We start from the raw sequence: 25,464 nt of genomic DNA on the forward strand, positions 1-25,464 counted from the left end.
TCATTCATATTTGACTTTAATGTACACTGGTGCATTACACAAAAATATGGTCTCAAAGGTTAAAGGAAAAACAAATGAAAAAACATTTTGTAGATGTTCATGGATTAGAGACCAATACTGGTGAATAACTTTGCAATCCCAAAAGATATGGAAATGGTTAGCTCCATCTCCCCCACATCTCCAACAAGTGTCACCAGTTCCCCGGTATCTTTGTTGAGCAGGGGTGATGAAAATTCTCATAATGATTTTCCAGCAAAATTTACGCCAAACATTAGACCCAGTGGTAGCCAACTGTATCTGGCATGCGTGGCCCCAACACTCCTCTGTAATTGACAGATTACCTTCTTTTTCCCACATTGGTTTAATATACACAGTGCTGTCGTTTTTACACCGCAGGATGCTGTTATATAATTTGGAAATAATTTTGCTTTGCGCTTCAGATTTGGTTAATGATATAAATGTTTCTACAAATTGTAATTTGTTTAGGTTCACTTTTAGGTTTTGATTAAAATAATTTCTGACCTGTAGATATCTAAAGTATGGAGCCTCTCTGATGACATGGTCCAAAAAATAAATAAATTGTGGCCACAAAATACTACTTCGTGGGCACGAAATGGGTACAACATGCCCACGAAATACTATTTCGAGGGCACAAATAACACACACAGAGCTGTATATGTTTTTTTTTTTAAGTGTTTATTTTCTTTTTAGGAATAAACCTAGGGGATAGTATCCTGCCACTTATAGACTACAAGATCCATAGACAGCAGAAAGCATTGAGACTTTCAGCTTTCCAGGTTGGAAAAAATGAGCCTTAAAACTGCATTCTATCTATCTATCTATCTATCTATCTATCTATCTATCTATCTATCTATCTATCTATCTATCTATCTATCTATCGCATATCCATTTGTTCGTCTCTTCAGCAGTTCGTTTGTCTGACTCGGAGGCTTGTGGACATCTCTAGGGCGCACACGCTGTTTATTTCTTTCCGTCTGTCATTACTTGGCCTTAGGGTGACCTCCCTTCAACAAGAGGGAAAACACACCAACGCCTTCGCTGCTCCAGCAGACTGAGATTGATGGAGGAATGGATGGAGCGACTGAAGAACAAGGGATACAGATAGTTACAGTTGGAACATCCTTGCAATTTTAATCGTGCAGTTTAAAAAGCAGGTAAAAGTGCGTCAGTCAATCATACCAATGTCAGCATTTCTCCAGTGTTTCTCAACAGGATCCTGTAGGGAACAGTGTCTCACTCTACAAATAATCCCTCCTCTTTTGTCGATTTTCTCCTGATTTGTTGCCCTTCTCTTCAGAGTGGCTGTCGCCCTGTAGAGTCTGGGTTCAGTCTGTATGGGGCCCCATATCGCTCCTCTCTTTATCACCTCCTCCTCTCCATCATCTTGCTCTCCCTCCCTGAATCTGAGCCAAGTCACTGAAATGTTTGGAGGGTAGAAATCTGTGATTTCACATCCCAGAGTTTGACCTTGAAAACGGTGGAGCTGACAATTTCAGACATGCACGGCCTCCTGATGAATCCTGTTTGGGATCAAAATAAAAAATTAATCTTTGATTTTTCAACATTTCCCCCAATCTCTCCTCATCCCTCATCCTTACCTCTGGTCTCCCGGGTGATGGGCTGCTTCAGGGCAATGTGGTGGACACTGACCCACACTTTCATTGCTCCTTTCTCCAGTTCAGCGCAGGGAAGTTTACACTGGCTGTAGGCTGAAAAGAATCCCTCTGAATTGGGCTGAGGGGAGGACGAGGCCTGGGACGCCACGGGGCTGAGCTCGCCACCCTGGCAAAACCAGCGGAAAGTGATGATGTCTGGATGGAAATGTGACGCTCGGACTGTCAGGCTGATGACATCTGGAAGATGAAAATGTCATCAGTGTAGCCTCCTGCAAAAAGCTTATTGTTAAATATGCAATAGGAAATGATAGTCTACTTAAATCACCTTTGTCTCTTTGTGTTTCTGCCAGCTGTATTTCTGACACATCAGGAGGAGCTGGGTGACAAAACATACAAGAGATTCAGTTGCAGGAATTGCAAAAATAAAGGGAATAATAGAAAAAAAACATGTTCTTACACAGAACAGTGAACTTCTCCGACACCCTCTCCTCCACGATCTTGTCCTTGCCTATGTAGGACACCTGGCACTTAAACACAGCACCCTTGTGAACTGAAATCTGGGGGATGAAGGTGAGCGAGGAGATCAGCTGTTGAGTGCCGTTTTTGGACGAGTACAGCGGCCCTTGAGTGTGCAGCTTGTAGTAACCCATTTCACCTCTGGAGAGCAGCAGAGGACCTTTCTCTGACACTGGGGAGGTAAGAGTTAGACCATAGGGTAGATGGATGGTGATTAGGGGGTTACAGAGGCAGTTAAAGTTAGCTTTGGAAGTCCCTGTGAGTGTCAGGTGGTCAATTGTTAGCAGAATCAACGTGTTAAAGAGGGGGAAACAGAGCACGTTAAAGGGTGCGAGGCAAGTCCAACATCACCAACACTTTAATCCAAATGCATTTCATTTCCCAGCTCCCCAAATAACCAGCTTCCATCCCCCAAAATAGCTTTAAAGATTGGTGCTCCTGTGCAAATTAACTCCTTCATTCAAACAATAAGTGTAATAGCTGGAGTTCAGAAAGAAAAAAAAGAGGGAAATATGAGGCATCCTACCTGCGAGTGAGGTGTCAAAAATAGGGGTGTCATTGAGGAACCATGCGGTCTGCACCCGGTCCACCCTCCTGCCTTCAATGCTCAGCGACACCCTCCCCTTTTGACCTACTATCACTCGGGGAGGGAGGATGATCCCCGACACGCTGAGAGATTTCTGTTTCTCTGAGCAGGGTGACAAGGAATTATAAATTAAGAGACAGAGAGAGATAAGGTGATATATTTTCATACAAAAATGCCATTAAATTCATTTTCTGCAGCTCCACACTTGGAGTAGGTTGAATAATGCAATAGTGAACATCAGTGGACTAAAATGTCTTCATGCACGGCCGATCATTCAGGTAAGGAAATACCAGAAATTCGGATGAGTGGAGAAAAGTTTCTCCCACCAAAAACTCAACATTCAGATGAAGAGATTCAAGTCTTTGGTGTCGGTGGACCTCTTTTGATGAAGGTCATAATTCAAAAGGGGGCGCTGTTGTGTTGTAATGCTTTTAGCTTTTCTGTAAAGATGAAGCTATCGTGGAAACTACATGGGATTCAATGAAAAACATGTGGTCACATTTTGATTATTCAGAACTTTTTCAAGCATTTTCTCGAACATGTCTACTTTCCGAGACAAAAAAACCAACAACTTCTTCCTCTCTAAAAAGGTTTTGTACAAACTTAGTTCCTCCTTCTTAGTCACAAAGGACAAAAATAGACTTTGCCTCATTTCTTCAATGCCTTGCATATCAAAAATCTCCTGCTGCAGTTGCTGCGTGGTGAGCTCTGACTCACCATCTCTTCTCCTCCAAGAAAAGCCAAAGCAAAGCAGGAAGACCAGCACTATAGAGATGCACATCATAGCCACGGCTGCTTTGGCCGAGTTATTCAGCACTGGGGCCTCATCTAAGAGGAAGCAGAGAGAGAAATGTATCAGATGATTCATAGAAGGACTGCCAGAAAGAAAATAATTAAAGCAATCTTTTTCTTAGGCAGCCAGAGTTTTTTCTCTGGTACCTGTTTTTAGTCAAAGCATTGCGTTACTTCATTATGATCTTGTGAATTGCACATTCAAAACATGGTCAACCTGGTAGGGAGGTTGAATCACTTCCCCCGCTTTGGTCCAGGAAAAAGAGACAGGAGGAGGGTAGAAACTGTCTACATGGCATTTAAGCTGGGTCTTAGTTTCCAGCACCACCCACTGATGAGGAACTGAGAGAGTGGGTGATGCTGAAGGGGGTGGGGGGAGAAGAAGAAATGGAGTCGAGCTTAATTTTTAGGTTCAGATGTGATCATAGGTCAGAAAAAGGAATCAAAACCACGAGAACAGAACCAAGACATACCGACGATAGTAAATGTAACATTACTATAGTGAAGAATAGTGAAGTTGTAGCTGATGGTGCATTCATACATCCCCTGCAGGTCAAGACTGGCTTTGAGGACGACCAGCGAGAAGTCCCCATTGACGAAGTCAGCGTTGTCCCAGCTGAAGCCTTCCTTTATTTGTGTTGCTGCTTTTCCAAACGAGGCGATTTCAGAGCCATTTTTAACCCAGCTGACTGCGATCAGAGACTGGTTTATGTTGTCCCCCTCAGCAGAGAGCGTCATGTTGCAGGGGAGGGTTGCGTTTGTATTTGGACTGGCCTGAATTTTACTCGAAGACACTGAAAGTAGAAAGAGATGGACAGAAAAAAAAAGAACAGAACTCATTAAGGCTCCTTACTGCAACACATGAGGGCTTGTAAGATGCACTGTGCCATTTTTTGTGTGGTTGGGTCTGCATTTCAACAGCCCCCACCCCCCAACCAAAAAAAAATATGTTACAGACAAAACTATGTTATGATGAAAGGTTGTTACATATTCAATAAATGTTTCCAGTGCACTTGGTAAGAAGTGTCATGACTTCTTGAGTTATTAGGTTGTGTTTTTTTTACTCTTGTCGTGTAACATTTGTGAAACAACTTCTTCTTTAGAAAGAAGAAATATCACAATCTTCCTCTTACAAGTGGAAACGTTGCCACGAAACTGATTGATGAACCAGTTAGATGACCTTATGGCATTTTCCTGTTTTTGCTGCTGCAAAACAGAACCATTCGAGTTCTTTTAAAAACAAAAATAACCCAGGGCACAAACATGCACCTTGTACATATTGTTTAGTGAAAGATACAAAATTGTCTTTCTAATGTGTTTGACTTAATTATGTAATAAATGTCATTAGAAAGCACCGAGAATAAGGTAAAACCGTAAAAGCAAATAGGTGTCTAAGGCTGAGCAAATAACACTTGTCCAGTTTGTTAACTTAAATTGAATGAACAGTGAATGCATTCTTTCTTTTCATCCCTGAGAGTAAATCAATAATCTGACTACACTTTATTGATTCAGTGCAAATACAAGGCCTTTAAGACAGGTCCGGCCATCCAATCAGCTTAATTGGTAACTAGTACAATAAACACTTATTGGCAGGTGTAACACAAAGCGGTGGAAAAATTTCCATCGGCATGAAGCGCTTATTTATGCTTCTCGCTAAATGATGGGCCGATCAAAGCGGATTAACAAGAAACCTAAGAATGGAGGTCAAACTGTGCCGCTGACGCTTTTGACAACCTATTTTTGACAAGCACCTCGAATCAGTTAATAGCAAACATCGTGCTGATGCACCAAAGAGGAAGAGGTTATTTTTCGTGCCATGCTTTGATCAGACAGACGTTTATACTCACTGATGTCACTTCAAGTTCCACATGGTGGAGAGAGACTTATTCTGCATTACCAGGTTTATATTACATATTTTCTAGAAGTTAAGCTGTGATGCATTGTGTCTGATCGGGTGTTAATACTGTGCCATTCCCACTTAATAAGGGTCTGAACTTCACCAGACATTATAAACCCAACAGCTGCATTAGGCAGCACTGGCCACACTGGCCTATAAAGAATACAACAAAAGCTCCTTGAATATTAAAAATCACTCATGTCTCACTTCATACACTGTCATATCGCTCTGTTACATACACTGTGACTTAATCCAGGAATCAACACAACATAAAGGTCAGGTGGATGCTCACAATGTCTAACACTTAAGGTCTTTAATATGCACCATCTATAGTAAAAGATTGACATATAGCCCACCTGAGGTAGCCCACCTCATACCTTGTCATCAGCCAGAGTAAAATCAGAGCCACCTCTGTAAACAGCCATAATACTCACCGTGCTTTATCAGAGTCAGGAGGACAACATAGGCGAGGACTTTACACCACATGGCTGGGCTTGTCTTGAGACTTCTTATCATCAGGTCCTTTTCCCTGTCTTATATAGAGCTACGAGGTGACAGTGGGCGGGATTGTCCTGCAAGTCGGGGAAATAAGAAATATCGTTCCTGGGCCTCGGGAGTGAAAGGAGGCCCTTGATATGTGTACGTTCCTCCAGAAGCAAGTAAGGCCTGAAGAGCAACAGGGTGGAAACGGGAGAGAGGAAAAAAGGAGGGAGATGTGCAGGGACGCACAAGTGGGGAAACTGGTCACTTAAAATTCAGACGGGCCTCAGGCCAAGGTTTCGGGGCTACTTTACATTGGTGCAGTGTTGCCACGAACAAACAGAGTGAGTAATCCCACTGAGCTTATGTGGGCAAACACTCAGGCGAGTCTACAACTCTTTTCTGTCTGTGGAAGGTTTAGGGTGCCGATGCATTTTGCGGAGAAAAGGAGGTTCTTTTATGCCCCTCTGTACAAGCCCCCCTGTCTCTTCAGTCAGCTCCTCTGATAATATTTAACCAGAACAAGCGCTTGATGTCTGAAGAGAAGAAAAGGTGTTATCTGTTCTAACACCCCTCTTAACAGTCATTAACTTGATTAACTTAACACGTACATCAGTCAAGGGTTAATTTCTGATCCACAGGGGATCTGCGTCACTGAGCTGAAGTAGTCAGTCAGTATTTTTCTGCTGTACTTTGCATTAGGAGGAAACAAAAGCAAGAACTGAAAGTGTGATTAATGTGTCCCAAATCCTTGTTTGTCTTGAACCTGTGCTCACATCCAACTCTTTGTGACTGAACTTTATGTTTTCCCTTCCTTCTTAGCTTGACACGCTTGCTGCTTTCATCAGGCTGGAAGATTGAGTGAAGAGGAGGGGCATGTGAGTCTGGGCCAGCTGATCGAAGGAATGAAGTTATTTAACTACTGTGAACATTTTGCTTTTGTTTCATTTATGCTCTTATTCAATATGTGACCATGACATCAGCAAAAACCTTTGAAGCTGAAGTATGAGGAAAATACATTTATGATTTGAATACAGGGTGGAAATTAAAAAAAATGTCAGCTTTATAAAGGCCTTTATGGTTTGTGTGTCATTATTAAAACAACACCCATTCCCAGTTAGTCAGAACTTCTATAATTAAGAATCATTATCAAGACATACTCAATGATACAATGAGTCGTTTGTTTCTGGGTATCTCAGCAATGATTTCTTCTGTTTCAAGAAAACAGCCCGAAGCTTCCAATATACCCTCTGCAGTGGTCGCTTTGCTCAAACCCTCGCTGTCGTCACACAGATGCTGTCATCCAAGGTGCAAGAAGCCACTGCAGTATTGTCCTAAACGATAGGTGTCGCCATTTAGTCAATAGTGGAGAAAACGTGCTAATAAGGAGGATAAGAGGTTAAAACCAGAAGCCAAGACTTTGTTAAGTGTCAAGTGTTGTTTTGCAAATTTCTTTCCACAAACTCAAGTTTTCAAACAGTTGCAGCATCTCACTCTGTGTATTTGTACATCTCTGAGGTTCTGTGCAGGATTATTCTTAAAATGGTGGTAAAAACTGGCACAATTTGGACTTAAATAAGGAATATTTGCCTGTCAGTTTGTTGTAGCTCAATAACATCCCTGATCAATAAAGTTATTAAGTTATTCAGAAAGGTGTTTAGAAATGCATTGGTGGTGGTGTTTAGAAAAGAGTAGTGAGTGTTTTAGGCCCGAAACTGGTGTTGCGGCTTCCATTGTGGGAGGTCACAGGGTGAAAGTGCAGAGTGTAAAGAAACAGGTGTGCTGCATTTATAACCCAGGACAAAATCAGAGCACTGGTTCCAAATGCACACAGCAAGTATTTTTTCCCCCAATGATTCTTGAAAGACAATATTTTAATTAAAAAAAAAAAAAAAGAAATGGTAAATGGCCTGTATTTGTATAGTGCTTTACACTACATTCGGTCATTCACCCATTCGCACACTGGTGATGGCAAGCTTAATTGTAGCCACAGCGCACAGACAGAGGCGAGGCTGCCGGACACTGGTGCCACTGGGCCCTCTGACCACCACCAGTAGGCAACGAGTGAAGTGTTTTGTCCAAGGACACAACGACCGAGACTGTTCGAACCTTCCAATTACAAGACGAACTGCCAACTTTTGAGCCACGATCGCCCCATTCAACAAATCGACTTAAAAAATATGACAGTCAAATCAATGATGCAAATCAATGCAAATCAGTTAAAGAGCTTAAAAGCTTAAAATGCTTTCAAATTGATCGTCTATTCAGCAGCTATGCAATGACAGCATTGCTCTTCAATTTTGCCACCACAACACTAAATGGCCTTCCATTAGATCTATTCTCTTCCTGTCAATTTGAAGGAGGAATGCATAGGAGGAAATGACGGTACTGAACGTGCCAATAACAGTCATTACATGCTGTGTCTGCACTGTGTGTGGTTACATTTCTTGCAAACTGTGCGACAAGTGACGTAAGCTAAGGCGTAGGGTTTCAGATAGGTTTGTGGATAGGTTGACAAAATTTACATTACCTAGACCAAAACAGGTCATTGTGGACTTGTGGACATTTGAAAACTATAACCAGTTAACCTCAGTGGTGTGTACAGAAAGTCTTAACTGCAGACACCGACCCCTTGTTTATGTCTTCCTTTTATTTGCTCTGCAAATTATATTCTTTTTTTCCTGCTCTCACTCAGACTTATGCAGACATGACTGCTGTGTATAAGTAACCCACAAGAACTTAGATGTAACAATTTCTTGATTGAAAGTTGTACATTTTTTGTGGATAAAGTTCATAAGGTAATTACATTTTATATTTGTGGTTGTGTGAGTGTAGAGAAGTCCTCAGCAAGAAAAATACTGGATGTGACTCTAGTTCTTTTTGCACATCACCTAATCAAATTCACCACTACTAGCAAGCCTGAAGTCTGTTGTGCCCATCTTGTAGCACGGACCCTGTGCAGCAGAAAGATAAAATATGAGTACATAGGATGGTGAACAACCACCCATAACATGGGAATCACTCTGTTTAACTTTCATGGCAGGTTTTATATTCATTTTTTAAAGTGATGTGGTTGTAGTAGTCAACCCACTCTTATTGCATACCCACATCAACACGGTGCACCATTACATTATTAAGTAGCCTAGTGGAAGTCCAACTGGATTGTTTGTTCACCATCTTGCCTTGCATATAAAACTGTATACATATTGTTTTTATTAACATAGGTAACATCTGGCATCCTGAGCAATAATATGGATGTTTGACAAAAGCTTCAATGTAATTTTCACTCTAGCTGAGAACGTTTGAAAAGAGAAAATCCCTTGAGATTAAAATGCCAGCTGGACCTTTGTTCTGATCTTTTTATTAGTTAAGTAAACAATGCCATTTTTGTGTTTTTTGCTATCACACAAAAGAACCTTGATTTTAAAAGGTGATGCAGAAGTCATCACGACTTCTTCCCATATTTTTGCTCAGTTTTATGGCAAGTGCCCATTAATGCTCAGTAGGTCACAAATACCCCACAGTAAAACAATCTTTGTCAGATGGACGAGGAGCGTGGACTCCCAAGTTTGTGAATCTGATATTCATGCCGTAGATGCATCTGCTAAAAACCTTGGAAAATTACAGTCCTGTTGAACTTGACTGCAAGGTCAAGACTGAAGCAGAGCAGGACCAATTGGCGGGGTGCAAATCTCTGGTAAAGATGAAGCGAGCTGGGGTAGTGGAGGGCACACAGCCTGCTCCTCCAATGACTGCAGGCAGTGTTCATGCCTGGGAACTCACTCATTGGGGACAGGAACACCTGCTTGATGCCATATTCGAGGAACTGGTACGAGTGCAGGGACAGACTGGACTTGACAGGCCAAAGTAAACAAAAAGACTAAACACAGAAGAAACACAGAAACACCGACTTGGCATTGGGAACATAGGAGGGCTGGAAACACTTAAGAATAACAAAGAATATGATGAATACAAAATCTGAATAAAAACCTAAGCAAAGCAAAGGTAAAGTTTAAACTGAAAACTACAACAAAGTTAAATTGGAAATATCAAACAGAAAACAGAGTCCCAAATATAAAATGCTGGGTACAAAACCCAGGACACTTATATTATACTGGAAGGTAGAGAAACCGGTTTGAATATGTAGTGTTCAGTGTGCAACATTACCTGACTTGTTTTGAAAATTTAATGAAAGAAAACGATCACAATGACGCCTCTGGTTATTGTGAGCACACAGGATGGCAGCCTGGATCCTCTTGGTGTGTGCACTCATCACTCTGCAAGGTGAGCCCTAATCTATATAGCATTTAACAGCTTTTTTGATTTTGTTTTAGAGCTATTTTGTGTAATGTTTGGAAATCTGGTTAATGATGGCTAAAAAACGTTCTAAAGAGAAGGTGAAACGAAACAAAGCCTCTGCTGTCAGTATGAACTTTATGAAAACAGGAATTACCGCAATACTGCTTCATTAAACAGATGTACTGTTGGTTATCACCGATGCGTAAACTAATTTTGTTGACCATTTGCTTAGTAACGTAGCAACTTAGTAACAACAAGTCTTCGATGTGTCAAAACAAACCACAAAGTAATATCAGATGCAGAACGTTTTTCATGTATTCAGAAAGACAGTACGGCCTGCATCAAGTCAAATTTGTTGACTTGAAATGATGCAAATAATATGTGATCTAAGAACTCATAGTACCATTTGCCCCTTAGCTGTATTACAGTTGGCGAAAGCTGCTGTAACTCTAGTGTCCCCATGTGGCTGTTGTTACATATATGGCAACATTCACAAAGATTATAATTTCTAGTAACTTCTTCTCTTATTCTTACAGGCTCGAAGGCTCAGGGTGAGCACATCACATTTCATATATACCAAACAACTGTGTAAATACTCTGAATGTTCATATTCCAGTGTGACTAGAATCAAGTATGAGAAATTTTATTGCATATCAACTGACACCCAGCTGTCTATGCTCTGTCAGATTGTGGGGTGGCACCTCTCAATACAAGAATAGTGGGTGGTCAGAATGCCCCAGCTGGGTCATGGCCCTGGCAGGTGAGCGTACACTATCAATCATCTCATATCTGTGGAGGCACCCTCATCAGTGACCAGTGGGTGCTCACAGCAGCTCACTGCATTATAAAGTAAGATATACTCTTTGTTTCATTCTCTATTGCACGTTTTTACCGGAAGCCTATGTGGGAACATTGTGTTACAAATTCAGTATTTTAGAGACCAAAATACAGACTTCAAAGAAACCAAACATCAGTAAGAGACTCAAAAAACAAGTGAAGCATGTGAATTAAAAGTTGAGTAAAATATCCCGACAGACGCGTTCACAGAGCAGTTTTAATAAAGTTAGCTGATACAAATCAATATTTGTTGGTGACAGATAACTAGAATAACTAACATACAAGTTCAACTGGTTCACTATTGTGCAGAAGGTGTTTCTACAGTAGAAAAATGGTGATTCCAGCTCATCAGAACAAATATTTATGTTAATAAACTATTAAAAGAACGGCTATATAAAATCAAATTAGCATATTTAAGTCTGGCCTTCAGTGCTCTTTGTACTTCTAAATGTTGGTATGAGTTATTTCCTGTATGTTATCTTGAATACAATGGTGCTAAGTGGCACTTGTCTTCTGGTGCTTAAACTGTTGAACAGGCAAGCAAACAATAGAAATGAACTGATGCGAAAAAAACCCATTTTGTGCTTTATATAGGATCTAGTTTCTTTCTACTGACTTGCCGCCACAAACCATAACTGCGCAGAAGGAAGTGTGTGTCTAAGTGTGACTACAGGCTTGTTCCTGAGACAGAATGATAAGGTGTCAACACTGATAGCAGTGTTAGCTGGCGGTACCTTTTTGACTGGAAGTGGCCCTTTCCTTTACATCCAATCATCAAACCTGGTGATGTTTCACTGCTTTGCTTTGACATCTGATTGATAAACAAGAATTCCACGAGTAAGATGTTTTCCTCATTAATTGTAACTTGTGTTACTTGTTGCACAACAGTCAACCTGTATGATAACAATTTTGTACCATGACAGGCGTCTGCCAATGGATGAAGAAATATCCTCTTAGCATGTCTTCCTATTTAATTTTGACATTTAAAGGTCACACATTCAGACGAGTCACCCTGACTTTAGTGACAATAACATGATGAGCTAAACCTGATGCTGTGTGGGTGAACTGACCTAACTAATCCACTTCAGTAGCTTGAAGAAGCATGTATATGTACAGAACACTTCATGGCTGACTGCAAGGTGCTGTGGTCCTGTGGGTGTTAAAATCGTCACGCCTACACCACATGATCGACTAGTGGTGTGAAGTGTGTGCTGATATGCTGCGTTTGGTTTTTACCGTACATGGTAGTGTACATTATGGACACATTTTCTCCTCTCAGATCTTATCAATTCAAAGGAAACTGTTGCAAAGGTTTTGTGGTTTGTTCAAATGAAACTTTGCAAACATGAACAATGTTTCCATCTTTTGTTTTGTTTCTTTCTTTGAGAGAAGACGCTTTCTCCTGGTAGCTCTTTCTTCTTTCTTCAGTCTTTTTCTAATTGTACTGTGATGAGCTTTAACATTTAGCATGCTACCCAGGGCCTGTATACCCTGAGATCTAACCCTTTTTTAAAGTGATCATTTGCTGGGACATCCACTCCTGGCCATCGTGTGAACGCACGATGTGCCATCGTGTGAACGCACACCGGAATGCCCCAGACCAGCAAACTGCCAGAACATCAGAACTGCTGATGATCAGATAAGCACTTGATTGCTACTGATCCTCGTAATTCCTATCCAATCAGTGGGATGTGCTAAGTTTTACAGGACTGTGCAGAGTCCTGTAAAAAACGCTCTTTTTTCCTGGATGGACTTTGCTGCTATGTAAATACTGCTGGATATTATGAGGCAGGAACTCACACGTTCTATTTCAGTTCCTTCAAGCTGTAAGTTCTGTCACAGTGTTTGCTACAATGCACATACAAAAGTCATGTGGTAAAGGAAGTGAGTCTTGGTACATAAGTAGGTCAAATACAAGGCTTTCACTCACTCACACAAGATTGTGTCATGTGAAAAAAAAAAAAAGCTAAAGTTACATTTTTTTCTTTAGACTTTTTTTTAAATTATTTTTTTCTGTGTTTCTGTGCAGTTTGGGTAATTTAATCCAACAAAGCCTCTACATTACATTTATAAAACTGTCCCACTTTCCCTTCACATGAACCCAAGTGGGAATTCAGTTTTGACTTTTGTCTTCTGGGTGAATGTCTTGTGTCTGACCCATTCATCCAGCAAAACCTGCTCTTTACACTGGTCTTTTTGTTCTCTCAAAGGATTTCCTATTCTTTCTGCCAGAAGGCAAATGTCCAGGTCAACACCTAACTGAAACTTGGTGGTGGTGACTCATTTTACTGCCTAATAAGCAACATATCTGCTTAATTAACAGTCAGATCAGTCACCAGGAATTAATTTTGACTGAAACAGGTTCACCCACTACACTGTTTGTAATGACCCAAATAAAGGTCTCCTAATTCCTTATTTATATGCTTCGAGTCTTTCCAGTCTTGGTGATACATGAGCATACTGCAAAATAAGGGCTTTTAATTTTATGTTTTATTGCTTATTATTACTTATGTAAAAGCATTTTTGGCTTTACTTGAAAGTCAGAGAGAAGCAGGGAAGCAGAAGGATATGCTGAAAAGTTATGCCACAGTGGGGAAGTGAGTCATGAATTCACTTCTTATGGTATTTGCTTCCATGTGGTAGAAATTATTATACAATAGAGCCAATTTTTTATTTATTTGGAGAACTGAAATTTACAGATTTACTACCATGTCTATGACAGTTTCTTACAGCCAGTATTGTGGTTGTTACTCAAAAAAGTAATCTATTAGACATTACTCATTACTTTTTGAAAAACGCTAATGCATTACACTACTTAACTACTACTTGTTACATTCCTTCTGCATCACTCCATAATATGACACAATATACATTATGTGACAATGTACATTGTCACATAATAACCAATATATACCTTAGGCTACATTATGCAGATAACTGAGCAACTTGGGTAACACAAATAAACACATAATTATAACTGTAACCCGATATTCAATTTAGTACAGCATGAGCTACATTACTGTATTACAGATTGTGACCACAGTATGTTTTGCACAGCTGTAAAGAAGCTGTAATAAGTGGAATGCATTACTTTTTAACCTTTTACTTTGTCACTTTGCTTTCTTGTAACACACTTTGTGCTCAATGTACTCTAAATAGAGCTCTTATATAGACTTTTATAAATATAAGTCTCGTGTTCAAACCAAGGCATGGCCAAGTATAGACAGTAAATAATTTAAATAACAAGTTACTGTCCCTGTGTGGGCTGGTTCTGATTATACAGTTACAAGAACACAAAATTTGAAAATGATGATGCAAAGATCGTGTTGTGTTGTGTTTGGATCTTTGGATTTGGGCCAAATTCCAAATTTAGGATTTATCAGTTAAGACAGGTTTTGGGAGCATTTGTTGAACATGTGCACATCTTATCTAAATATGAACTTATCCTCGTTTCAACAGAATTTGCCTCTCGGCTAGATATCTTTCGCTCTGTGCATACAAGAACCAGGGTTATGTCTGGGTTATTCTAGAGCAGGAGTGTCGAACTCCAGGCCTCGAGGGCTGGTGTCCTGCAGGTTTTAGATAACACCCTGGGTCAACACACCTGCATCAAATGATTAGTGCATTACCAGGCTTCTGGAGAACTGCAAGACATGTTGAGGAGGTAATTTAGCCATTTAAATCAGCTGTGTTGGATCAAGGACACATCTAAAACCTGCAGGACACCGGCCTTCGAGGCCTGGAGTTTGACACTTGTGTTCTAGAGAGAGCCCAGCAACGAACTCGAAGCCAAATAAGTCAGTGAAAAATGAACTTTAAAAGCTGACAAAAATGTAAAACCTGGTTAAAATAAGTAAAAGTGCAAATCCAAAAGTTCAGAAACGAATAAAGGAGTATGGGCAACAAGATCATAGAAAAAAATGCAACAACAAAAAGAAAGACAGGGCTCTATACCCTATACACAAACACAGATGTGAAACTAGTGAAGGAGAAAAAAAGTAGAATTAAACAGAAAAACAAAAGACAAAAACACTGAGATCTGTAGATTAACAATAAACCTGATGAGGGAAACAGGAGGATACAGGAGGCCGAAGAAATAAATAGAAACACAACAGAGCCACTATATTTAACAAGGACCAAGGAAAACACAACAGAAAAACCAAGGACCATGAGACAAATGTTACACTGTGTCACACAGCCCCACATTATGGGGGTGATTTTAGTTTAGGCTGTCAAAGGATGCTGCATGTACTCTTTGTTCTGTATGTTTATTCATATCAATTCTTACTGTCCATAAAAAACTACTTTGGGCCTTATTTACCAGTGTATACATGCAAAGAAAGTAGTTATTTTGTACAAAATTACCACCCACATAAGCTACTTTTCTGTTTCATAACTTTATATTAATGTGTTTGTTAGATAATTTAACTCAATAGTGGTCATGGAAGGTCTGTGGCAGTTCTATTTGTTTATACAACACGTACAAATTCAGTTGAGGAAATATTGATGGTTTGTATGCATAGTTAAAAGTTTTGCGTACATAGGTGGAAAGTTTTTTTTTACAGTTAGCTTCTGACCCTGTGGTTTGTGAAATTAGTATAAGTCAGGGTGACCCATAAACACACTGTTTATCTAGTTCATCATTTGGGTTTAATTGACTTTGATTGGGCACAAGCTTCTGTCGTCACACCTTGTTTTGTTTTTTTAAATTTGCACACATGTTTCTATCAGGCAGCATGGAGTTGCGGTGGCACCATTCACCGAGAAGGTCATGGGTTCAAATCAGGTTTAAGCCTTTCTGTGTGGAGTCTGCACGTTCTTCCTCTGTCTGTGTGGGTCTACTCTCACAGCTCAAAAACATGCATGGAGTTAGATTATGTGATTATAATTTGGCCATACATGTGAATGGTTGTCCTGCCCAGGGCGTTCCCTGCCTTTTGCCCCATGACAGCTGGGTTAACTCATGTGACTCTTAATAGGATGAGATAATGGATGTATGTTTCTACTAGTGGTTAAATACAATAAAAAACAATTGCCATCAAAATAGGACACGACAGATTTGAGAAAATATTTTAAATCCATGGATTGATTTCATTATTATTCATTTAATACAGAAACTCACTTAAGGCATGGACGCTCTACTTCGGGAGAGAGACTCAGGCTTGGCCTAACACTCATGAGGTGAAACGGAGTGTGTCGCAGGTCATTGTCCACCCTAACTACAACAATTATTACTCGTACAACGACATTGCCCTGATGAAGCTCAGCAGCCCTGTCAGCTTCACTGACTACATCAGACCTATCTGCCTGGCAAGTAACTCCAGTCAGTTCTACAGCTCCACATCCTGCTGGGCCACTGGCTGGGGCAAACTTGGAAACTATGGTGAGATTTCATTTAATTTGTGTAGCTGGTGGCAGTGGAAGCATCACATCAGGTTTTTTCTAGTCTCGCTTTGTCACTTAAATTTATATTTGCATGTCAACTGTCAGGGGCTGGGTCTGTGACCCAGTGTTTCTTATTGTCAAGCTTATTTTGTCATGTCTCTCAATGTTTCCTGTTTTATTTTGAAGAGCCAGGATTTTCCATGTTCAATGTGTTTTGCTCGACTTCCCCCGTGGTGTCATTGTGTCCATTACAGTCAGCTGTTTCCCCATGTGTTTCCACTTCCCCTGATCACCTCCTGTGTGCATTAAGGCCACGTTAACATTGCAGGTCTTAATGCTGAATTCCGATTTTTTGATCAAACCCGATTTTTTTGGTCTGGTTGTTCACACTACAAATAAAATGTGACAGCAAACGCGCTCTAGTGTGAACAGTTCATGGCCCTCAAAGCGGCCTGCACACACAAAAGAAGACGTCACACACAAAGCACTCTTTGTTACTTCCTTTAAAAGTTGTTGCTATTAAAGTTTTTCACCCTGCAAGGTGGGCAGTTCACACATTCGCATAATATGTTTGGTGCCTGAACTACTAGACAGATGCACAAACTGTCTGTTGCTGACAGGAATGTCAGTTTTTTGTGGGAGTTTAGATATTGAATGATCTCGTCATCATTCGTGTTATCGTTTGCACATATCCATTGAAAATACTTTTGAATTCGTGAGACTGGATGAGAGTGGACTCATTTCATTCTTTGTCTTTCACAGAGACTTTGCCAGCTAATGCACCCCTACAAGAAGTTCAGATTCCTGTTATTGGAAACAAACAGTGCAGCTGTGATTATATCCCAGCACAAGATGTGATAATCACTCAGAAAATGATTTGTGCGGGGCAACAGAACAAAGGAGCATGCCAGGTTAAAAGAAAAGCAAATTGTTGTAATATATATTCTCCCTTACAGAAAAACAAGTTGGTTTTTTTTTTGTTTGTTTTTTTGCAATTTCAGCCCTATAATGTAAATATGGACTTTTTTAGTTTTGAGAATATGCTGTTTCAATCCCCTTCTTAATGTTTGTGTTTTATCCTACTTTTTTCAGGGGGACTCTGGTGGACCTTTGCAGTGCAAAGAGGGTTCCAAGTGGATCCAGGCTGGTATTACCAGTTTTGGAGTACCTTGCGCCCTGGCAGGTTTCCCTGAGGTCTACGCTCGAGTGTCTGAATTCCAGACTTGGATCACAAATCAAGTAGCGGGGGCCAATGTGGGCTTTGTGACCTTTACTTCTAGTGGCACTGACACAGACAGCAGCTTTGTGTGTTGCAGCAACAACTCTGGAAACTCAGCCAAGTTTGCACCTGAGCTTGGATTTTTTATCTTCTCAGTGAAAATGTTGCTAGACCGCATTTTAGTTTAACACTAAAAATATCTCCTCTTGTGCTCTTTTTGTCTTTAAATGTAGAGCGCGCAAATTAGCGCCCACTCCTATGTATTTTTAATGACGGAACTGAATGAAGTTCATGATGATGGATGAATTTGTTAGATGTAATGGCACACTAATCAATGTATATTTAGTACAACATAAAGTGTTTTTCTATTACATAATCACAAAAAATACTTATGTAAATTGTTAATTGTTTTATGAAGAATTTTGATTTTAAAAAACATTCTAATCAAGTATAACATAACTGCACTGTAGCTCGGGTGCATCGGCTTTTAATTATCTTTCACTACACTCACTACATCTCTATTTTTTCTTTTGTTAATCACTTCATAAATGCTTTTGTGTTTTCAGCCAAACCACTGTACATTGTATATGGAAACAACAAGCTGAAATTAAAGGTTATTCTGATTTGCTGGTGTCACTGAACATTATGTACAAGACTGGAAGAGATATGCAGAATATATATGAATATATATATATGCTCAGTTGTATATGTTTGGACGTTACGTACAACATCTACTAGATTTTTGGTTTTCGCTTTTTGTTCTTCCTTTTATAGATTTTTAATTCAGGGGCTTCTCATGTCATTTTAAACCTTCCCAGAACTCTGAAATATGAGTTTTATTTTAGTGATCTGAGTCTTTGAGGAGACAGGGAAATTGTGGGTGGGAACATTTGGGGAAGCAATTTTTAAGAGAGGTTCTGCATTGATACGCTGATGGATGTGGTCACGATGACTTCTGTCTCGGGCTTGTGAGCTGTCACCAGTTATGCTCTTTGAAACCGTACTTTATGGTCAAAGGATTGATCTGAAACTGCAACTCATGCGCCCAATGACATTTTCTTTGTCCAAGAGAATGGCTGACACCTTTGAATTTGACATGTAGCTCTTCCTGTAACGCCATGCTCCAATCTAATCAGAGAAAATGGAAATTATTTATAAAAAACCCCAATATTTAAACTCAGGCTTCTTAAATAAACCTGGATGTATCAAGGATTGTTAAAGTGGATCTGTTGTGCTTATCTCCTGTTAAGTTTGATGTATGTCCTGTTACATTAATATACTCATCAGATACTTATAGCGCCAAATCACAACAACAACTGCCTCGTGGCACTTTATGTTGTAAGGTAAAGACCCTGCAATAATACAAAGAAAACATAGTAAACCCCAACAATCATACTGACCCCCTATGAGTAAGCGCTTTGGCGACAGTGGGAATGAAAAAACTTCCCTTTAACAGGAGTAAACCTCCAGGAGAACCAGGCTCAGGGAGGGGCGCTGGGTGAGGAGATGAGAGGAGGACGGGACAAAGACATGCTGTGGAAGAGAGCCAGAGTTTAATAATAACTAATAATTAAATTTAGAAAGGTGTATAAAAACATAGTGATTGAAAAAGGTGACTGAAAAAGAAAGACTCATGGGAATCCTGCAGCAGTCTACACCTAATGCAGCGTAACTAAGGGAGGATTCAGGGTCACCTGATCTAACCATATGACGTGCTCTGAAACCTGACTATATGCTTTTATCAAAAAAGGAATGTTTTAAGCCAAATCTTAAAAGCAGAGAGGGTGTCTGAAGGCTCTGCCTCCCATTCTTTTTTTGATAAAGGTCATTAAGATAAGATGGGGCCTGATTATTCAACACCTTGTATGTGTACTAAAGCTGTTTCTTTACTGTGACGAGCTCTGAAACCTGACTGAAAATCTTCAAATAAACCATTGCTCTGCAGATGATCAGTTGTTTTAAAATTACTCAAGAATTTTTAATACCAAAGTACATAGCCGAATAATACAGACAAGTTGATCATATTTAAAATTGAAACATTAATTAATGATAGGACTTCTTTGAGCAGCTGCTCTATGACACCCCCCATTAATGTTTAAATACCTGGGACTCTCCACCATTTGGTTTCAGAACTGAAAAAGATTCTTAGATGAGAGGTAAAACCTCTTCAAGGACCCTAAAGGAGTCCAGTAGCTCCTTGGACTATCATGACCTGGATGAGTGAGAACCTACAAAGACAAACTCCTGTTCAAACCTTTTATATATGAGGGGCAGCCAGTCAGAAGACAGCTGAGGATTAAATTGGGGCCTCCATAAAGCCCCAGTATAAAATTCATTGTTTTATTTATTTACTATTTAGGATTTATTCCATCTCTTGCAGTTGAAATTGGTTAATATGTACTTTTTCAAAGTACTACTGAATTCCCCGACTATAAGGGAAAGGTTTCTGTGTTGACTGTTTTTCTTAATGCTTCAACTTTTTACGTGCAAACAGTTCAATTTGTAACAAAGAATCAATCCTCTCGGGATCCTAAACAGAGCAGAGGGTTTAAAATAACAGTAACAAGGATCTACATGGGTGAGTGTATATATCTATATCTGTGTGTTTACACTGTTCATATACAATGAGCATATATTATCATTACATACTCAATTTTTATTAATCTCCTCCTTTATTTTATTTTATTTTTATCTGTTTTCGTTGTTTAAAATACTTTTGGAAAAGCAATAAATAAATCTTTGAAAAAAAAAACAGTAACAAGGACATATTTTACTTCTGTTTGGTAATTTGCTACCTTACAGTCCCATCAGCAAACTTCATTTGCTATTAAAAATAAAGCTAGATCAGTAAACCGCATAAGGCTACTTCTGCTTGAAGTGTAATTATTATGGCAACTGACAGTGTTAGTTTCATGGGAACTTAAAATAATGTTGACCAGTGAGAAGTAAAACACAAAGTAAAACCAGAAAAAGGAAGGAAAGCGTCACGCTACGGTAAATACTTTATTCCATGGAACCAGTATAAATCATATACTGAACTTACTGGAAGCAGACCAAGGAAAATAGTACAAGTGTAAAAACAGTGTGGGAATCTTCACCTGAAAAAAGGTGTTTAAAAATAAAAGCTAAGGGAATGGAGGAAGAACGTGTTTTAGTCTCCTAGCTGCAGCAACCACTCAAAGCTTTTTTCCTTCTTTCTCTTTTGCTTCCTACTGAGATGTAAAAGTGTTGCTGTTTCTATTGTAGTGTTTAATAGTAGAGTGTGAATTTCATAGGTGGTGCCTTAAGGGACGTCTCCTTTTCCGTGATGATGTAATAATGGAGGGGTAGGGGTGGAAAAAGGGTGGTTATGCTTAATAAGCATGATTAGCCACATACAGTGACTCTCCACCAGCAGCGCTGACTCCAGAGGAAACATATTTGCCCACACAGGCCTGGCTGTTGGCCTGTAAGATAGAAAAGACGATGTTACTGAATGCACAATAGGACTCTAGACCACAAGTTTGATGTTAATAATAATAATACAACTCTTTCAAATAGTTATATATTTTAGTTACAGAGTTCATATTCAGTCATACCAGAGCTCTCTTGACAAACTCTTCTTGGCATGCCTTTCCGTTCTCCTTCTTCCCACCCCAGGCTTTCAGGGCAGAGGCCTGCAGTGCACGGCCATATGAGAAGGTGAGTGCCCAGGGCTTGTGCAGGGGGCACTGGTTTATGGCGTTCAGGTTGACAGAGGCCTCCTCCTCACTCTGGCCACCAGACAGGAAGGTAATACCTGCAAAGCAGGTAGAGTTTAGCAACCCAGAGTGCAGATCTAATGTAGATTAGTCACAAAAGATTATGTCTAAAAAAGTGGAAAAGTGTGCATATCAGCAAGCGTGTGATGCACTTTCAGCTTACCAGGAACTGCAGGGGGAACGGTGCGGCGCAGGGCAGTAACAGTTGCCATGGCAATCTCCTGGTTGGTGTACTTGTGTGAGCAAGAGTGTCCAGCGGTAACCATGTTGGGTTTGAGCAGGGTACCCTCCAGGTAGACGTGGTGGTCAGACAGGGCCTTGTAGACGGCAGCCAGGACCTTCTCAGTGATGTACTGACAACGCTTCAGGTCATGGTCACCATCAGGAAGAATCTCAGGCTCAACAATGGGGACAATACCATGCTAGGAAAGGCCAGGACACAAGGACAGTGTAAAATAGGAGCTCATATTAAGAAGGCAAGACATGAAATCCAACAGTGAAGACTTTTTAAAATTTAAAAATTTCTGCTTCTGCTATGCTGCCTTGTGGATACTATGATATAGTATTAATTTGGAGAAAAGGTTTTTGAGCTTGTTGGCACATTCTGAGGTTTCCTCATTGCGTGTTTCTAGCCATGCAGGAAGTGTGTGTGTGGCATGATCAAATGAAATGCAGCCATGCAAAAAAGAAACAAGCAAAAACAGCAAAAGTATTTTGTAAAATTCTGTGAAACTGGGTTATCTGTCTATTGTGTCTTACCATCTGGCAGATGCTGGCATAGCGAGCCAGGACATTGGCATTCTCTATGATAGCCAGTCTTGAGGGCGTGGTGGGGGTGATCTTCAGAACACAACGCCACTTAGCGAAGTCAGCACCATCCTTCTTGTACTGGGCGCAACGCTCATAAAGTCCATCGAGACCTGTTAAGAAGGAAAGCCATACACGATACGTTAGATAAAAATATTAAAAGATGATGATGTAATACTGATGATGTCTGGATCTTTTCTGTGCTCACCCTGGGTGGTTGTCTCGCCATTGGTTCCTGCCAGGGGGACAACACCTTTGTCGACCTTGATACCCACCACCATGTCTCTTTCTTTGAGGTATTGAGGGAAAGGCTTGCCATCGTCGGTCTTCTGGTACATGGTCTCATGGAAGAGGATAACGCCACCAATACAGGGACTGATGCGGTTGTCAGCAGTAAAGAGGAGCTGGCGGTACAGCCTCCTGTTCTCCTCAGTGTTCTCAGCATTGATGCTCTGGAAGCGCTTGGCCACACTGCCTGGAGGTTATAGAAACATATCAAATCAGATGGACTATAAAAAAATACTATATTATTAGGTGTTGGAAACCACAGTCTGTCTGCATGTCTGCACATTTGCAGAAGTGTTTCAGTTCAGGTCTGAGAAAACACACACACAATGAAACCAGTTTCAACTGTAGCCTAACTGTGATCCTTAAGTCATGGTTTTTGGCAACTGTTGAGTTGACTGTGCCAAATAACTGATTGTTAGTATATAGGTTCATTTTCTTACCAGTTGACTCATCTGCGGCAAGGATTCCTTTGCCAGGAGCCACAATCTTCAGAGCAATATCATTGAGCTCCTTCTTCTGCTCAGGAGTGAGGAAAGGGTATGCGTGAGGCATCCTGACTCTTGATATAAATAAAGGGAAGACAAAAATTTGAGAAATTAATAATGAACAGGACACAGAGATTATACATTTTTACAGTGTGCCAAGTCGAAAGGTTATACTGCTCTGCATATCTGCTTTTGAGTGTAACAGTTTCAGGGTATATGTGTGGGAAACTGCTAGATGAAAGGAGAACAGAACATCGGGTTCATTGTGTGAAGGAAGTGGTAAAAAAAAAACAAAAACGTCTGGCTCATGGTTTTCCTGTCAGACTATCTTTTGCTAAAACAACCCAGGCCAGCTTGTGTCCTACATGCGACAGCAGCTGTTTAAGCTTTAACTGCTGCAGCAGCTTGTGCACTGGTTTCACTCTACTCCCCAGGCACAATATGTAGCCTCACAGAGGATCCAGTGTCAGAGAACTTCCACAGATACCCCCCCCCCCCCCCCTCCCCCCCCCCCTCCACCACCACCACATGCCCCACCCTCCATGCATCTGACCACCCTTAAAAAATCGTGTGCACGTCCGTGACCTATTCCATTTTCTAGCCTCTTATCCCTGACCTTTCCATTCCCCTCCACAGCCCCCCTTCCCTCACCATTCCGCTTGACTGGCCTCCTATCGCATACCTCCTCCAACTGTCACCCTGTCGCCACTATCAATACGTTAGACTAAATATACCCAGTGTACCCAGTATACTGCTTGCATGAGGCAGTGAGTGCACTGTAGCTCATGTAGCATGAAGGGGCTGCAAAAAAGAAAATGTGCAGTGTTACACCCCGCTGTTGATGAGGCATGCCACATTGCAGAAGGTAGTTTAGATGAATTGATCCAGTAAAGCAAGAAATTAGTCAGACTATTGAGTCACCCCACCAATGTGCCAATGGAAACTTTGCATCAGATAAAGCTAGGTGACTGAAGTTTACCAAAAATGATCAGCTTTGTTTAATGTCAAGGGAGAATCATTCTCACAGTTCATCACAATCATTATTTAGTGTTGTTATACTATAGAAAAGGATGAGATATTTTCATCTGTATAGCATCTGGTTCACTGAGGTAATGAAAAAAAAAGACGCACACTTGCATTTAACCAACAGACATGAACCTGCGGGTTTCACTGATATACTTCGAGCTAGTCATGTTAACCACACAGTTGTGAAAGCTACAAGAAGATGCATAACACTGTTTTTATTTTAATTCTGGTATACAGGTCATAAGCCTCTCATTATGCCAAGGCTTTATAACATAACATTCAATAGCTAACCAACAAATCCACTTAAAATGCTGTTTTCTTCATGGGCATGAATTCAATCTTTTACCTTTGAGGTTGCGAGGAGAGCTGAGAGAAGAGAGAAGAAGGGAGAAGATCCGGCCTTCGTCTGTGACACCCCTGCAGTCCTGCTGGCCCTTGTATTTATCCTCCCATTGTGACCCCTCACATTTCAGCTGCCCAACTATAAAAAGAACAGGATGCAACCAGAGATGGCTTGTGACATTCAGCAGGACTGGGGCTGGAGTAACGTGCTAGCGAGCAGCCACTCAAAGGGCAAAGAGTGTTTCAGTGAATGGCACAAAATGCGATGGAATAACAGGCAGTTAGGGTTTAGATAAAGTCCAGATAGATGGGTAATGAGTAGACGATATTATCCAGAAATGTCTAGGGAAGAATGGCATGGCGCAAATTTGCCTACTATGTAAGTGTTTCTTACACTCTCCTTAAATGAAATTATGCATCTTCCAAGCACATCCTTTACATTCTGTCTTATATGAAACATTTTATTTGGCTGCAGTTATTTTAAAATGCGCTGCCTCACCAAAGAAGAACATCTAATATCCAGAGGTCATTTGAAATAGTATGTGAAGGAAGATAAATTTGGGGGTATATGTAGAATGCACTAAATATGTGTGTCTGCGTGCACACAGACACACACAGAAAAAGAGTGAGAGTGAGAAAGGGTTGAGCATGTTGCAACATTGCCAACCCGCCTTTAGAAATCCAAACCAGACGCAGCAACACAGCACACTGATCCTTGACCTTTTCTCAACCTTTCTTGATCGTCTGTGCTCTGCAGGAAGAGGTCAACCGCCAAGCTAGGGAAAGGTTGCAGGTTCATATTTTCGGGGCACATTGCACTTTGCATCTGTTTCTGTGTCTCTCACTCAGCTCATGGGAAAGCACGAAACAGACACATGAAAAGACATAAAATTTTGCAACTCGGATGTTCTCACATTTTCAGACTTTGGGTTTTGTAGTGCACACTACACTTTTTTAGTGGCACGCACTTGCCGTAAAAGAGACCAACTTCCTGACAGGAGGGCTTGTGGGCTGAACAATGCAACAGGAATAGACGTGTTAAGTCGAAATGTGAACAAGCAAATTCAACTTACTAGTCAACTACAGGGAAAGTAATAGTCATAATGTTAGATGTTCAACATTCCCTTT

General features: G+C 40.5%; 1 protein-coding gene, 1 long non-coding RNA gene and 1 pseudogene across 2 annotated transcripts; 1 reads left to right on the plus strand and 2 right to left on the minus strand.

Annotated features, from left to right (window-relative positions):
* On the minus strand, positions 1 to 6,296 carry LOC100698158 (uncharacterized; annotated as a pseudogene).
* Positions 6,297 to 10,146: 3,850 nt separating this feature from the next.
* On the plus strand, positions 10,147 to 18,350 carry LOC102079639 (tryptase). Its single transcript, XR_002063065.2, has 6 exons — positions 10,147 to 10,192; positions 10,744 to 10,758; positions 10,894 to 11,056; positions 16,159 to 16,427; positions 17,192 to 17,340; positions 17,522 to 18,350. It is a non-coding gene; the product is annotated as a tryptase (long non-coding RNA).
* A 2,282-nt stretch (positions 18,351 to 20,632) lies between these two features.
* Positions 20,633 to 24,475, minus strand: aldoab (aldolase a, fructose-bisphosphate, b). Its single transcript, XM_003438483.4, has 7 exons — positions 24,341 to 24,475; positions 22,924 to 23,042; positions 22,404 to 22,670; positions 22,148 to 22,308; positions 21,552 to 21,810; positions 21,227 to 21,426; positions 20,633 to 21,094 (listed from the first exon to the last, which is right to left on the minus strand). The coding sequence occupies exons 2-7, from the start codon at positions 23,033 to 23,035 to the stop codon at positions 21,002 to 21,004; spliced, it is 1,092 nt and encodes a 363-aa protein (XP_003438531.1). The 5' UTR covers positions 23,036 to 23,042; positions 24,341 to 24,475; the 3' UTR covers positions 20,633 to 21,001.
* Between the last annotated feature and the right edge of the window lie 989 nt (positions 24,476 to 25,464).

Source organism: Oreochromis niloticus, linkage group LG8, assembly GCF_001858045.2.
Source record: "Oreochromis niloticus isolate F11D_XX linkage group LG8, O_niloticus_UMD_NMBU, whole genome shotgun sequence".
NCBI lineage: Eukaryota > Metazoa > Chordata > Actinopteri > Cichliformes > Cichlidae > Oreochromis > Oreochromis niloticus.